The sequence below is a fragment of the Peromyscus leucopus genome, chromosome 20, assembly GCF_004664715.2.
Source record: "Peromyscus leucopus breed LL Stock chromosome 20, UCI_PerLeu_2.1, whole genome shotgun sequence".
Lineage (NCBI taxonomy): Eukaryota > Metazoa > Chordata > Mammalia > Rodentia > Cricetidae > Peromyscus > Peromyscus leucopus.
Window position 1 is genome coordinate 51630802 of NC_051080.1, and position 16886 is coordinate 51647687.

The 16886-nt window shown below is 38.3% G+C and overlaps 1 protein-coding gene across 2 annotated transcripts in view; it reads right to left on the reverse strand.

Annotated features, from left to right (window-relative positions):
- The window catches only part of Nudcd1 (NudC domain containing 1), a 63538-nt gene that overhangs the window by 44776 nt on the left and 1876 nt on the right, over positions 1–16886 (reverse strand). For both annotated transcript variants that reach the window (XM_028867946.2, XM_028867947.2), the window contains exon 2: positions 5649–5803. In XM_028867946.2, coding sequence (XP_028723779.1) covers positions 5649–5803 — 155 coding nt within the window. The remainder of the gene's footprint in view (positions 1–5648; positions 5804–16886) is intronic.

A 16886-nucleotide genomic window follows, 5' to 3' on the forward strand; every position in this document is an offset into this window, starting at 1 on the left:
GAGGCAGGAAGAACAAGGAGTCAGAGTACAAACTGGAGGGAGGCCAACATAAAATTCAAGATATTAACCATGGATATACTAACCTTCTAATTAAGATTGTTATACTGGGTAAAAGACTAACAGCTAGCTACTTATTAGTTATTTATTTAAATATTCATTTATTTTTCCTTTTATTGAAAATGGATTTTTTTTCGTAGAAAATATCTCCTGATTAGTTTCCACTCCCTCTTATAGCTCCTCCCTACCTCCCCTCCCATCCAGATCTACTCCCTTTCAGTCTCTTATTAGAGAGACAGAAGCAAACAGGCTTCTAAGGGATAATAATAAGATAAATATGAGATATAAAACAAAAACTAACACAACAGAATTGAACAAAAACAAACAAACAAAAGGAAGAGCCCAAGAGAAAGCACAAGAAACAAAGGCCTCTTATTTGCACACTCAGAAATCCATAAAAACACAAAACAGGAAGCCATAAAATATATGAAAAGGACCCGGGGCAGACCTGTACAGGCCTGTGTATGCTGCCTCAGTCTCTGTGAGATCATATGAACTTTGATTATGTTGATTTAGTGGGCCTTGTTTTCTGTGAGATCATGCTGATTTAGGGCTGTGTCCTCCATGCCCTATGACTCTCACCCTCTTTCAGCCTCCTCTTCCACAAGGTTCCCTGAGCACTGAGGGGAAGGATTTGATGGAGACATCCCTTTTAGGGCTCTACATTCCCAGGTCTCTCTGCATAATGTCCAGCTGTGGGTCTCTGTATTTGTTCCCATCTGCTATAGGGGGAAGCTTCTCTGATGATGGTTGAACAAGGCACTGATTTATGAGGATAGTGGAATGTCATTAGGAGTCATTTTATGGCTACATATTTATTTTTTTAAGGATAGTAGTATTTGGTTTTACCCTATGCCCCTGCACTATGACTAACCAGTCTCAGGTTCTCGGTCACCCAAGCAGTATCAGGTATGGGTTCAACCTTGTGAGGGGGCTTTAAGTCAAATTAGGTATTAGGTGGCTACTCCCACAAGCTTTGTGTCATCACTGTACTAGCATAACAGGCAGAACATCATTGTAGATCAACGTTTGTGACTAGACTGATGTTTATGTTTCTCTTTGGCAGAGTGCAGAGTATCTTCCTGTACAAAAGATATTAGCACACTGGGTGAAGACTATAATTGGGTACCAGCTCGACTTCTCTGTGTTCAAAGAGTTGTGTAGGTATTGTCTTCAGCAGCGGGGACTTTTTGTCCATATGTAGATAGCAACCTATGGTCTTGGCAACAGTCTGGGTTGTTTGGGGATTCCCTTTGGCTAATATCTCAATTAGATGTAACCCAATTCCAGTACTAGGAGTTTCATTTGGTGAAAAGATAGAGCTAGTTGGAGCTTTCTCTCCCCCATTATTTGGTGTTTTTAGTTAGATCACCTCCATATATGTATATATTTTAAGAAGCATCTACTGTATTAGGTTTCTGTGCTGCCCTTTAAGTGACCCTCAATTTTAACTCTCTCCCCATATTTCCTCGCTTGTGCCCATCTCCCTCCCCACTTGATCTTCCTATTCCATCCTCCACCATCTATACATAACTATGTGACCTAGTTCCCATTCCTAAGGAAATCTATCTGTCCCTCTTAGTCCATTATTCTAAAACTAACTTCTGTGGCTCTATGGATTGTAGCTTGGTTATCACTGTCTTCACAGCTACTATCGGACTTTCTTTCTCATTGTGGCATACCTCACTCAGGATGAATTTTTTTCTAGTTCCATCCATTTACATGCAAAAATAATGATTTCTTTCTTTCTTTCTTTTTTTTAAACAGCTGAATAATGCACCATTTTATAAATGTATCATTTTCTTTATCCATTCTGTTGAAGGACATCTAGATTGTTTCCAGTTTCTGGCTATTATGAACAGTGCAGCAATGAATGTGGTTGAGCAAGTGTGAGGGAGGATGAAGCATCCTTTGGGTATATGTCCAAGAGTGGTGTAGCTGGATCTTAAGGTGGATAGATTGCCATCTTTCTGAGGAACTGACACACTGATTTACATACTGACTGTAGAAGTTTGTACTCTAACCAGCAATGGATGAATGTTTCCTTTATTCCATGTCCTTATTAGCATGAACTGTCACTTGGCCATTCTGATGGGTGTAAGATAAAATCTCAAAGTAATTTTGATTTGCACTTCCCTGATGATGAAGGATGTTGAACATTTTTTTAAGTGTTTCTCAGCCATTTGAGTTTCCACTTTTAAGAATTCTATTTAGATCTGTATCCCCATTTACAATTGGGTTATCTGTTTTCTTGATACCTAGTTTTTTTGAGCTCTTTATGTATTTCAAATATTACTTCTAGTTGGGTTACTACTGCTGTGATGAAACACCATAACAGGGGGAGGAAAGGGTTTATTTGGCTTATGCTTCCACATCACAGTTTATCATCAAAGGAAATCAGGACAGGAACTCAAGCGGGGCAGGAGCCTGAAGGCAGGAGCTGATGCAGAGGCCTAAAAGAAGTATTGCTTACTGGCTTGCTCAGTCTGATTTCTTATAGAACCCAGGTCCACCAGCCCAGGGATGATATCACACACAATGGGCAGGGCCATCCCCCATCAATCACTAATTAAGAAAATGCCCTACATGCTTGCCTACAGCTCGATCCTATGGAGGCATTTTCTTAACTGAGGGTTCCTGATGACTTTAGCTGTGTTAAGTTGACATAAAACTACTCAACATAGCACTCTATCAGGTGTGCAGCTGGTAAAAATCCTTTTCCATTCTCTATGCTGCCACTTTGTTCTAAAGAATAGTGTCGTTTACAGAGCAGAAGCTTTTCAGTTTTATGAGGTCCCATATATTAATTGTGGATCTTAGTGCCTGCTGTGAATGTGTTGCTCTGATTGGTTGACAAATAAAAAGCTGATTGGCCAGTAGCCAGGCAGGAAGTATAGGTGGGATAAGCAGACAAGGAGAATTCTGATAAGGGGAAAGCTGAGTCAACAGACGCCAGCCCACCATCCAGGGAACAGAATGTAATGACACACAGGTAAAGCCATGGAAAATGTGACAATTTATAGATTAACAAAAACAGGCTGAGTTTAAGTGTAGGAGCTAGCTAATGGCCGAACAGTCTTAATTAATATAAGCCTCTGTGTGTTTACTTGGGACCGAGAGGCCACGGGAGCCAGGGAGGACCAAAAAAACTTCAGCTACAAGTGCCTGTGCTAATGATGTTCTATTCAGAAAGTCTTTTCCTGTCCCAATGAGTGCAACGTTATTCCTCACTTTCTCCTCTATGAGATTCAGTGTATTTGGTTTTATGTAGAGGTCTTTGATACATTGAGACTTGAGTTTTGTGCAGGATGATAAACATGGATCCATTTGAATTCTTCTACATGCAGCCATCCAGTTTGACCAGCACCATTTGTTGAAGATGCTTCCTTTTTCCTAGTATGTATTTCTGACTTCTATATCAAAAATCAGATGTCCATATGTATGAATTTATGTCTGGATCTTCAATTCAATTCCATTGATTGTATCTGTTTTGTGCCAGTACCATGCTGTTTTTGTTACTATAGCTCTGTAGTACAACTTGAAATTGGGGGTGGTGATACCTCCTGCATGTCTTTTGTTATTCAGGACTGTTTTAGCTATCCTGGGTTTTTTGTATTTCCATATAAAGCTGAAATTTTTCCCTTCAAGATCTGTGAAAAATTGTTTTGGAATTTTGATGTGAATTGTATCGAATCTTGAGATTGCTTTTGGTAGGATGGCCATCTTTACTATATTAATCCTATTGATCCATGAGCATGGGAGATCTTCCCATCTTCCGATATCCAATTTCTTTCTTCAAAAACTTGAAATTGTTATCATACAAGTCTTTGACTTGCTTCATTAGAGTTATCCCCAAGATAGTTTATATTACTTGATGCTATTGTGAAAAGTGTCGATTTCTTTCTCAGTCTGTTTGTCATTTGAATATAGGAGGACTACAGATTTTTTTTTTAAGTTAATTTTCTATCTAATTACTTTGCAGAAAATGTTTATCAACTGTAGGGGTTTCCTAGTGGAATTTTTAGGATCACTTTGTATAGTATAATATCATCTGCAAATAAACATATTTTGCCTTTTCCCCTTCCTCTTTGCATCCCCTTGATCTCCTTCAGTTGTCTTATTGTTCTACCTAAGTATATATTGAATATGTATGGAATACAGACAACCTTGTCTTCTTCCTGATTTTAGTGGAATTGCATCTTAGTTTCTCCCCATTCAAATTTATATTGGCTATGGGCATGCTGTAAACTGCCTTTCTTATGTTGAAGTATATTCCTAGTATCCATAATTTCTCTAGGACTTCTATCATGAAGGGGTGCTAGATTTTGTCAAAGGCCTTTTCTGCATCTAGTAAGATGATTATATGGTTTTTATTTCTCGGTTTCTTTATTTGGTAGAGTACGTTTATCAATTTATGTATGTTGAACCATCCCTGTATCTCTGGGATAAAGACTACTTGATCATTGTGAATAATCTTTTTGATGCTCTTGGATTCAGTTTGCAAGTATTTTATTGAGTATTTTTGTATCTACATTCATAAGGAAAATTGGTCTTTAATTCTCTTTCTTCGTTGGGTCTTTATGCAGTTTGGGTATCAGGATAACTGTGGCCTCCTAAAATGAATTGGACAATGTTCCTTCGGTTTCTATGTTATGGAATAATTTGAAGAGTACTGGCATTAATTCTTAGAAAGTCTGTGCTAAAACCATCTGGTCTGGGGCTGTTTTTGGTTGGGAGTTTTTAATAACTGCTTCTATTTCACTAGGGGTTATAGGTCTGCTTAAATTGTTCATCTGGTATTGATTTACCTTTGGCAAGTGGTATGTATTGAGCATATTATCCATTTATTTTAGATTTTCCAATTTGGTGGAGTACAGGTTTTTAAAGTATATCCTTATAATCATAAGGAGTCCCTAGGTATCTGTTGCTATATTTCTCTTTTCATTTCTAATTTTGTTAATATGGATAAATGAATATACAACATATCAAAACTGACGGGACACAATGAAAGCAGTTCTAAGAGGCTAATTCATAACACTAAGTGCCTACATTAAAAAAAAAATTAGAGAAATCTCATACTAGTAATTTAACAGCACAGCTGAAAACTCTAATAATAATAAATAAAAAATCACACCCAAAAGGAGTAGACAGCAGAAAATAAACTCAGGGCTAAAATCAGTAAAATAGAAACAAACAAACAACAGCCAAAACAAAACAAAACAAAACAAAAAGAGTTAATGAAACACAGCATTGAGTTTTTGAGAAAAATCAGTAAGATTGACAAATTCTTATCCAAATGAAGTACTAGCTGTTTATAAGAGATACACTTTAACTTTAACCTGGCAGTAGGATCAGGATCCATCCCTGGTGCACACACAGGTGGAAATGGCTGGGGACAAAGGATTATAAAATACAAGAACAAGAGTAAAAGCTACAATTGATATAAGCAGAAAGGGAGCCTTACAGCTTGACAACAGGTTTCCACATTCCAAAGGTATGCTCACCTTGACTGTCTAGACATCAGATTCAAAGAGATTAAAGAACAAACAGAACAGGATGAGCTGTCTTTATACTCTGTATGCTTTTCTTACCAGCATCACTGTTAAGTTCATAATTCTCCCAAGGTTATCAATGTAGTAGACACTGTCTTGATACCAGGCATCACAGTGCAGATAATTATACATTCCAAAAGCATGCATGTGCTCCAACGTATACTGGTCATCCCGAAGTTTTACTTCTGCTACAGCTGAAAGACAAATATATGTATATAAATATACACATATATATTTACATAAACTGATATGTACAGTTCATCAAAATCATCAAATATCAAATCACACAATCATCAAAACTTGCACCTTAGATCATTACTTTCTGGAGAATGCCTACAGGGTACAGAAATCAGGCAATTCCAGCTACAGAGGCTACAACACACAGGACTTTCATAGTACAATCTTTTTCTTTTATGTACCTCTACAATTTTGAATTACAAGAATAGAAATTCTAAAAACAAAGGACTTCTAACCTATGGGCAAACAAGCCCAGTTTATAAAAGCATTTCATGCTTTGTAAAACAATCTTACCCCAGTGTATTATTCATCTTTATCACACATAAAGGAAAAATGTCTTTATTATATGATTACACAGTTAGAAAACAATGTGTAAACACAGTCACCTCACCATCATAGTCGATCATTCCTAATTATATAGAATAAAACAATATCATAGTCAGGACATACATAGATTTTTCTATGTATAGAACAGAGCTCTCTAAACTAACACATTAGCTGTTTTCCTCATTCTGAATTGGCCAAATATAGTCTCTCCCTCACACTCCTGCCTTTCTGTGCAGTTAAGAACTCTTGCAGCTCAGGACTACTGATGTCCTACAACTAATTTCCGTTGTAACAAAAAAAAATGAAGTAAACTGCACTGAAGCTACATGTTACCTTTATATAAAACTCACTTTAACTCTATTCTCATTGCAATTATTTTCTTCTTTACCTACGGTTTTACTTTCCCTTCTGTTGCTGTCGTAAACCTCGTGACCAAAAAAAAAAAAAAACCTCAGAGACAAAGGGGTTAATTCCAGCTCTGGCATCCAGGTCACAGTTCATCATTCACTGAGGGAATTCAGGACAGGGACTCAAGCAGGAACTGAAGTAGAAACCATGGACGACTGTTGTTGTTTACTGGCTTGCTTCCTCTGATTTGTGATCAGCCAGCTTTCTTTTTTTAATTAAGAAAATTTTAAATTTATTTTACATACCAACCTCAGATCCCCTCTCTTCCCTCCTCCCACCCCCCAGCATTTCCCCCCTCCACCCCCCATTTCTCCTGCTACAATGTAAGGCCTCCGATGGGGAGTCAGCAGAGCCTGGTACATTCAGTTGAGGCAGGTCCTAGGCCCGCCCTCTGCATCAAGGCTGTGAAAGGTGTCCCACCAGGGATAGTGGGCTCCAAAAAGCCAGTGCATGCACCAAGGATGGATCCTGATGCTACTGCCAAGAGGCCCTTAAAGCAGATCAGGCTATACAACTGTCTCGCTCACATAGAGGGCCTGCTCCAGTCCCAAGGAGGCTATACAGCTGTTGGTCTAAACTTCCTGAGTTCCTGCAGGTTTCCCCATCATGATCGTGATGCCCCTTGCTCATAGAATCCCTCTTCTCTCTCTTAGACTGGACTCCTGGAGATCAACCTGGTGCTTGGCTGTGAATCTCTGCATCTGCTTCCATCAGTTACTGGATGAAGGCTCTATGATGACAGTTAGGGTATTCACCAATCTGATTGCTGGGGTAAGCCAGTTCAGGCACCCTCTCCACCACTGCTAGTAGCCTAAGGTGGGGTCATCCTTGTGGATTCCTGGGACCTTCCCTAGCACCTAGTTTCTCCCTATCCCCATGATGTCTCTCTCTACCATAGTATCTCTTTCATTGCTCTCCCATTCCATTTCTGTTCCAGCTCGACCATCCTGTTCCCTTATGTTCTCATCCCCTATCCCCTATACGCTATTGCCCCCTCATCCCCAGTTTACCCATAGAGAGCTCATCTATTTCCCCTTCCCAGGGGGATCCATGCATCCCTCTTAGGGTCCTCCTTGTTAGCTAGCTTCTCTGGAGCTGTGGGTTATAGTCTGGTTATCTTTTGCTTTACATCTAGTAGTCACTTATAAGTGAGTACATACCATGTTTGTCTTTCTGAGTCTGGGTTACCTCACTCAGGATGATATTTTCTAGTTCTATCCATTTGCCTGTGAACCCCATGATGTCATTGTTTTTTTTTTACTGCTGAGTAGTACTCCATTTTGTATATGTACCACATTTTCTTTATCCATTCTTCGGTTGAAGGGCATCTAGGTTGTTTCCAGGCTCTGGCTATTACGAATAATGCTGCTATGAACATAGTTAAGCAAGTGTCCTTGTGGTATGATTAAGCATCCTTTGGGTATATGCCCAAGAGTGCTATCATTAGGTATTGAGGTAGATTGATTCCCAGTTTTTTTGAGAAACCACCATACTGATTTCCAAAGTGGCTGAACAAGTTTGTACTCCCACCAACAGTAAAGGAGTGTTCCCCTTACTCCACATCATCTCCAACATAAGTTGTCATCAGTGTTTTTAATCTTAGCTATTCTGACAGGTGAAAGATGGTATCTCAGAGTCATTTTGATTTGCATTTCCCTGATGACTAAAGATGTTGAGCAACTCCTTAAATGTCTTTCGGCCATTTGAGATTTTTCTGTTGAGAATTCTCTGTTTAGCTCTGTATCCCATTTTTTAATTGGATTGTTTGATATTTTTATGTTTAGTTTCTTGAATTCTTTATATATTTTGGAGATTAGCCCTCTATCAGATGTGGGGTTGGTCAAGATCTTTTCCTAACATGTTGGTTTTTATGCCAGTACCAAGCTGTTTTTATTACTATAGCTCTATAGTAGAGCTTGACGTCAGGGATGGTGATGCCTCCAGAAGTTGCTTTATTGTACAGGATTGTTTTAGCTATCCTGGGATTTTTGTTTTTCCATATGAAGTTGAATATTGTTCTTTCCAGGTCTCTGAAGAATTGTGTTAAAATTTTGATGGGTATTGCACTGAATCTGTAGATTGCTTTTGGTAAGTTTGCCATTTTTACTATGTTAATCCTATCTATCCATGAGCATGGGAGCTTTCCATTTTCTGATATCTTCTTCAATTTCTCTCTTCAAAGGCTTAAAGTTCTTGTCATACAGGTCTTTCACTTGCTTAGTTAGAGTTACCCAAGGTATTTTATATTATTTGTGGCTATTGTAAAGGGTGATGTTTCTCTGATTTCTTTCTCTGCCCATTTATCATTTGTATATAGGAGAGCTACCAATTTTTTTAAATTAATCTTGCATCCTGCCGTATTACTGAAGGTGTTTATCAATCATAGGAGTTTCCTGGTAGAATCTTTGGAGTCATTTGTGTAGACTATCATATCGTCTGCAAATAGCAAAAAGTTTGACTTCTTCTTTTCCTATTTGTATCCCTTTGATTTCCTTTTGTTGTCTTATTACTCTAGCTATAACTTTGGGCACTATATTGAATAGATATGGAGAGAGTAGACAGCCTTGTCTTGTTCCTGATTTTAGTGGAATTGCTTTGAATTTCTATCCATTTAATTTTATGTTGACTGTCAGCTTGCTATAAATTGCCTTTATTATGTTTAGGTACAGTCCTTGTATTCTTGGTCACTACAAGACCTTCATCATGAAGGGGTGTTGGATTTTGTCAAAGGCTTTTTCAGCATCTAATGAGATGATCATGTACTTATCGTATATATCATCCGCCCAGAGGTGGCACTGTCCATGGTGGATTGGGTCTTCCCATGTCAATCAAACTAAAGACAATTCTTCACATACAGGGCAAAGGCCAATCTGATCTGGGTATTACCTCAACTGAGATTCCCTTTTCTGGGTAACTGCTAATTGTGTCAAGTTGACAACAAAAAACCATCCAGGACATCATATCACTTTGTTGTTTTCATTTGTATTTTATTCTGTATATTTGTTTGTCTGCAGGAATGTATGTGTACCACTTGCATGCCTGGTCCCTGGAGGTCAGAAGGAGCATCCAATCCTTTGGACTGGAGTTACAGATGCTTACGAGTCATGATTTAGGTTCTGGGCACTGAACCCTCTACATCTCTCCAGCCCCACTTTCCCTGTTTTCAATGCCTGCACCGAGTCCTGCTTACATATTTATTCACTCATTTATTTATTTAGTCTTTTAACAAGCACCAATGACACTAGTGATACACAAAGAGAACATACTCTACTTTCTAAGAACTTAGGATCTAATAAACCAAAGGATAATGGGCCAGGTGTGATAGCACACACCTTTAATCCCAGCATTTGGGAGGCAGAGGCACACAGATCGCTGTGATTTAGGGGCCAGCAAGTTCTAGATAAGCTAGGGCTACATAGTGAGACCGTGCCCCATAAATAAATAAATAAATAAATAAATAAATAAATAAATAAATAAATAACCCCACCACCAAACAAAACTAAGGGACACTGGTCAAATAATCATTTGTTGTATACTGAATTCTATAGAATTAAACTGTTACATAAAAAAAATACAAATACCAGGGCTGGAGAGATGGCTCAGGGGTTAAGAGTACTGCCTGCTCTTCCAGAGGTCCTGAGTTCACCTCCCAGCAACCACATGGTGGCTCACAACCATCTGTAATGAGATCTGGCGCCCTCTTCTGGCATAAAGTTGTACACTCAGATAAAGCACTCATATACATAAATAAATAATGAAATTTAAAAAAAAAAAGAAACCCTATCGAGGGAAAAAAATTATTTAAAAAAAATACAAATACCACAGGAAATATAAAAGATAATTGATCTCCAGGAGATTAAGAACAGCTTTCCAAGACTAGGCCAAGATACAGAAAGAAGAATTAGTTGAAGAAATACATGTTTAAATAATATACCTTCTAAACAAAAGCAGGAAGAAACTGGAAGAAAAAGACAAAGTATTCATGCTAGATGTCCTAGTTTTTCTTTCCTGTTGCTGTGATAAAATCTGGACAGAAGCAACTTTGGGGAGAAAAGGGATTTCTGTACATCATGACTCCAGATCACCATCCATCGCTGCCAGGGAAGTCATGGCAGAAACTTGAAGCAGCTATTCACATCCACGGTCAAGAACAGAAAGAGGATGAAGGCATGCTCAGTGCTAAACTCATCCTTCCCTTCCCTGTCACTCAAGCCAGAGCCCAACCCATTAAACAGTGCCACCACATTCAAGGTATGCCTTCCCACCTCAATTAACTGAACAATGAATTAATTAACATCAATTAATTCTCACAATCACACCCACAGGCCACCCTAATCTACTCCTTATTGAGATTTCCTCCGCAGTGATTCCAGATTGTGTCAAGTGACAATTAGAACTAGCCACCTGTTGCTGGAGAGCTTCTCTCCAGGTTCCACCAAGCCCTGCAGTCACACAATCCACGTATAAAATAATCACTCAGATGCTTATATTACTTATAAACTGTATGGCCGTGGCAGGCTTCTTGCTAACTGTTCTTATATCTTAAATTAACCCATTTCTATAAATCTATACCTTGCCACGTGGATCGTGGCTTACCGGCATCTTTACATGTTGCTTGTCCTGGCGGTGGTTACAGTGTCTCCCTCCCCTGCTTCCTGTTTCCCCAATTCTCCTCTCTCCTTGTCCCGCCTATACTTCCTGTCTGGTCACTGGCCATCAGTGTTTTATTTATATACAGCGATATCCACAGCAGCCACCACACTGGCTTTGTAAACTACAGGAATTATACACCAAGACTAGCTGCAAATGAATGCAGCTGGAGAATAAGGGGAGAAGCTAGATTTCTATAATCTAATCTGACTTTATCTCTATTTCTTCCTTTCTAAACTCGATGTAAGTAAGGATTCATCAGTGTCTAAACAGGAGAGGAAAGTTCAGATTTGAGTTCCTAAGACAGCACTTAAAAATAAGATGTGGAAAACAGCCTGCAGCAAAGAAGGGGCAAAACCATTATTAGCAAGCTACTGTGGTCATCCATGTCACATCCAAGAGGGGTGACTGAAGCCTGGCAATATTTCAGACTTCACAGGCAAAATTCTAAGTTTATGAGAATGTTGGTGGGAGCTGTGGAAATGTCCCCTTTAGTCTAATGAACTATTTATTTTGTAAGGAACGGTTAGAAATATATACTGTACTAAATAAGAGCAACACATTAGCCAACTGTTGGTTTTCTAGCACCACTGTGTGGATGAAACTTAATAATGCAGGAAGCTTATATGAACATAATAGCCCAAAGCAGTAATGATATTAGATAATAATAAGCCAAGTATGTTCTTGTTATATTTGGATAAAGAACCCTGGGTAACCCTAAACAAACCAAAAGTTTTTAACCTTTAGCTTCATTATAACACCACCCACAAACATACATAGATCTGAGTTTGATTGATAAGATTTCTACAATATAATTCACATGTCATTAAAATACAAAAGTCAGCATTAGGTATATAGCATGATGACTATTTTATAAAACTGTTAAAAAGTTCATAGAAAAAAGGCTATTTCTCTGGCCTCAAATGAGCAATGAATAGTTGTAACTGCATCTATCATGCCAATCATCTTAAATATAAAAAGGAGATACAGAACACCCCAAAGGAAGAAAGCAGTGTTCAGTCCATGGCAGAGCTTAAGAACCAGAAGAACTCTTCCAAAAAGCCTGCCCATTCCAAGAAAAGGAGGAGTGGCCAGGATGGATCTAATCTCTCTGGGATATTTGAAACTGATGAAGACCACTTTTAGAGAAGCCAAAAGTTAATATTTTATTATTTAATGTTATTATGCACTATAAAGAAGCATTACTAAAAATGTCATTATTTTACTCTTTTCATATAAAGAATCCAAGAAAGTGATCTCCCCTAAATCTTTACAACTCCTGCCCCCAGTCAATCCATAAAAACAACTATGGTTATATGTTGACTACTACAGGCCAGGCATTGATTGTACTTGGCTTTGGGCACATATTGATGAGAAAAGCAGACCTCACTCCTTTGCTAATGGTGTTAAAAATGCTACTCACTGCTACTTCTTGATCTCTTGAAATATACTATTATGAGAAGTTCTTGAAATTCCCTGTATTTAACTCTTGGGCAATAAAGTATGAAACAATCTAATAAGTATATAAGTGCATTAGTTTACAATGTGGGGGGGGCGGGAGCAGGACACAAAGAACATTGTTTGCAAGGTTGACTTTGAGATCATGAGCAAAATAACTCTTTTCCTTGAAGTTGTGACACAAACTGAATAACAGTCTCCCTGCACCTCTCAAACTTCTTTACAAAGCTATATCCTCTTCCATTCTATACATCCTTATCAGCCATTTCCAATTGTTTCCTGTTTGTAACACAAATTTCTAAAAATTTCTTTTTAATAAAAAAAAAAAAAAAAAAAAACCCGCAGTCAGAATATTGGGAGTAAATGCCAAAAGACCAGAGAGACAAAGGAACAAGACACCTCTTACCTCTAGGACTCCCCAGCCTGAAAAAGCCTCAGCCGATAGGCCTCTAACCGAATGAGCTTCCTTAGCCAAAAAAAGCTAAGGTTCCTGTCTCCTCACGCCTTAGATACCTTTCTCTGGCCACCATATCACTTCCTTTCTCAAGCTAGTGCTTGGATTAAAGGTGTATGATTCCCAAGTACTAGGATTAAAGGTGTGTGCCACCACAGCCTGGCTCTGTTTCTCTCCTAGACTGAGTCAATCTCACCATGTAGTCCAGGGTGGCTTTGAACTCACAGAGATCCAGACAGATCTCTGCCTCCTGAGTGCTAGGATTAAAGGTGTGCCACCACTGTCTGGCATCTGTGTTTATTCTAGTGGCTTGTTCTGTCCTCTGATATTCAGGCAAAGTTTATTAGGGTACACAATATATCACCACATTTCCTTCTTGGGTCTCTGAAGGAGTTGAAGATTAGATAGCTATAGATTTCATTGTTAACAAATTCAGAAAAGAAACTCACTAAAGAGGTATAAAATGTGTAAGTTTGAAAGACATCAGTCTAGGAGAGAAACAGAGCCAGGCTAGTATACACCTTTAATCCTAGTACTTGGGAATCACATGCTTTTAATCCCAGCATTAGAGAGGCTGAGAAAGGAAGTGATATGGTGGGCGGAGAAAGGTATATAAAGCATGAGGAGACAGGAACCAAAGCTTTTTTGGCTAAGGAAACTCTATCGGCTGAGGCTTTTTCAAGCTGGGGAGTCCTGGAGGTAAGAGGTGTCTGTGGCTTGTTCCTTTGTCTCTCTGATCTTTCAGCATTTGCCCCAATATTCTGGCTCTGGATTTTTTGCTTTTTTTAATTATAAAACTAGCAATTCATGTTACACCTGTTCAAATGCTCCACAGAAATCTTTTTTTTTTCACTTAAAATATATCTTGAACAATTTTTATTTCCAACCAAGATGCAGTAACAGAAACCAATTTCTCTTTCATCAAAATAATGAATAAGATAAATCAGACAAAATTACATGAAGCAAGTTTCCCAAAACTATACACAAGCAACTAAGGATAGAGATCCTCAAGACACCAGACACACAGAAGGCCAGCCTGCCACGCCCCATCTCACAATCTTGAAAAGCTTCCAGACCACAGGACAAGGTACCTGAGATAGAAAATAGTGCTTGACTTGAAGACACTGCCCTGAAATTCTGAGAAAACCTAAGCGGCCATAGTTCCTGGCACAGAGTAGCAGAGAAGAGGAGAAGAGCACAAGACACCACCCTGGAGAAGGACACAAGGTTCCCCTCAAGCACTCAGCACAGCAGAACCTGCATGAGTTGATGAAAGTAATGGGCCTAAGACAGACCCACAGCAAGGATTGGAGGGAGCAGTACTGGACACTCACACAAGGCTGGGAAATGCCTAAGACCAGCAGTTAGAATGGAAAAATGTCCTAATTAGAGTCTGCTGGGTGGGATACATGGGAAAGTCTTGCCTCAGTACTAATAGTTTGTCCTACCCTGAGCACTATTCCAAACCAGCTTAACCACAAAAACAAGGCCTAATGGTGTTAATGTTTCCAAATAACTGAACTATATCCTAGGGGGAAAACATTTAAGAAGACTGTAAGCTTATAAAAATGTTCTATATCCACATACTCAATCAACAAATGTAATACACTATATAAATAAACATAAGAAGCCATCTATCATCTTGATAGATTCAGAAAGGGCACTAGACTAAGTTCATAGTTTCTTCATGACAAAAGTGCTAGAGAAATTAGGAATAGATGGATTATACCTCAAAATAATAAGTAACAAACCTATAGCCAACATTATAAACTAAATGGGAAAAAGAGTATTTCTTCTAAAAGTAAGATGAGACAAGAGTAACCACTCTTTCCATCTTATTTAATATGGTGCTTGAAGTCTGAAGTAGAGCAATAAGAAAATAAAGCAAAATAAATTATCTCTACTCAAAGGCTGGCATGATTCTATAAAGACTCAACAGACTCTATCAGAATACTCTCAGATCAAATAGAGGCTTTCAGTAAAGTTGTAGGATACAAAATCATCATTCAAAAATTAACAGCTTTCATATATACTAATAATGAGCTTGCTGAGAAATAAATAAAATATTCTAGTCATGAATTCTTTGAAAGAAGGAAAGAAAAAAAGAACCAGCCAATCTAGAAACAAACCTTACTGAGAGATCTTTCTGTACAATGAAAATTTTAGATACTAAAAAATAAATCAAAGATGATATTAAATAATGGAAAGACCTATGACCATGGACTGGATAAAATAATACTGTAAAAATGGCTATATTACCAAAATTTTTTCTATAGATTTAATGCAACCTCCTTCAAGATTCCATGGCAATCTTCATAGAAGTAGAAGAAATAACCCCAAAATTCACACGGAAATGCATAAGACCACAAATAATTAAAACAATTCTAAGCAGCAATCCTACTGAAGGTATCAAATATCTGACTTTATTCTACGGACACAGTGACAAAGACAGTGTGACCCCAGCACGAAAACAGACACAGTGACAAAGACAGTGTGACTCCAGCACGAAAACAGACACGTAGACCAATGGAACAGGTGGAGGACCAGAGATCAACCCACACTGCTAGGACTACTTAATTTTTCACAAAGGTTTCAAAAACATAACTGGAAATAAAGATAGCGAATTCAACAAATCCTGCATAATAATAATTTCAAACTCCATCATAGGTCTTAATTGAAAACCTGAAATATTGAAATGGCTACAAGAAATCAAAGGGAATATACCTCAAGGCATAGGTATAGACAGAAACTTTTGAACAAGACTTCATCAGCACAGGAAGTAGCCACAGGAATTAATAAATGGGATTACATAAGATTAAAATGTTTCTGCACAGCAAAGAAACTATTAACAGAGTGAAACAGCAGGCTACAGAATGAGACAAAATCTTTACCAACTACATTTCAGTCAAGAGGTTACTAACTATACAAAAAAAAACCCTACAAAAATTAAAACACACATACACAGACATCACATCACATCCTTAGCAATCAGGAAAAGCAAATTAAAACTACTTTGAGATTCGGTGTCATCCCAGTCAGAATAGCTATCCATAAGAAATGAGAGGACAACAAATACTGATGAGCCCTTATTCACTACTGGTGGAAATTTAAACTAGTTATAGCCATGTAGAGATCAATATGAAGGTTCCTCAAAAACTTAAAATGAACTACCATATTATCCAGCTATACCATTTCTGGACATATACCCAAAGAATTCTATATCCTACCACCAAGAGATCCTTACACACCCATGTTTATTGCTGCTCTGTTCACAGTAGCTAAGAAACAGAATCAATCTAGATGTTCATCAATAGATGAATGAATAAAGGAAAAATATCATTTTGGATCTATATCCTCTGCTGGGACCTTCCAGTGACTCTTGGTTTTGATCATTTAATTTACTTTAGCAAAGAGAACACATGGAAACTTGTTGAAAGCACACTGAAACAACCTACCTCCTGCAAAAGACCTGAGTTGGCCTGCTGAAAGATGACCAACCACATGGAGTACTCAAGTCAAGACCATCTGACACATTCTGAAACAAGCGAATAGTCAGCAAACTCTCTTGAAAAGTTGAACCAAGATGGCCAGAACTGCTTCTGCCAACCCATAACTGAGCAAAGATGCAGGAATGCACCCTGTGAGGAGGCCCTGTGAGGAGGACCTGCTGACGCGTCCATTAGAGAGCAACAGTACCTTCTGATTTGAGCCAATAGGCTTTGTTCCTCTAGATGTTTTGTTCC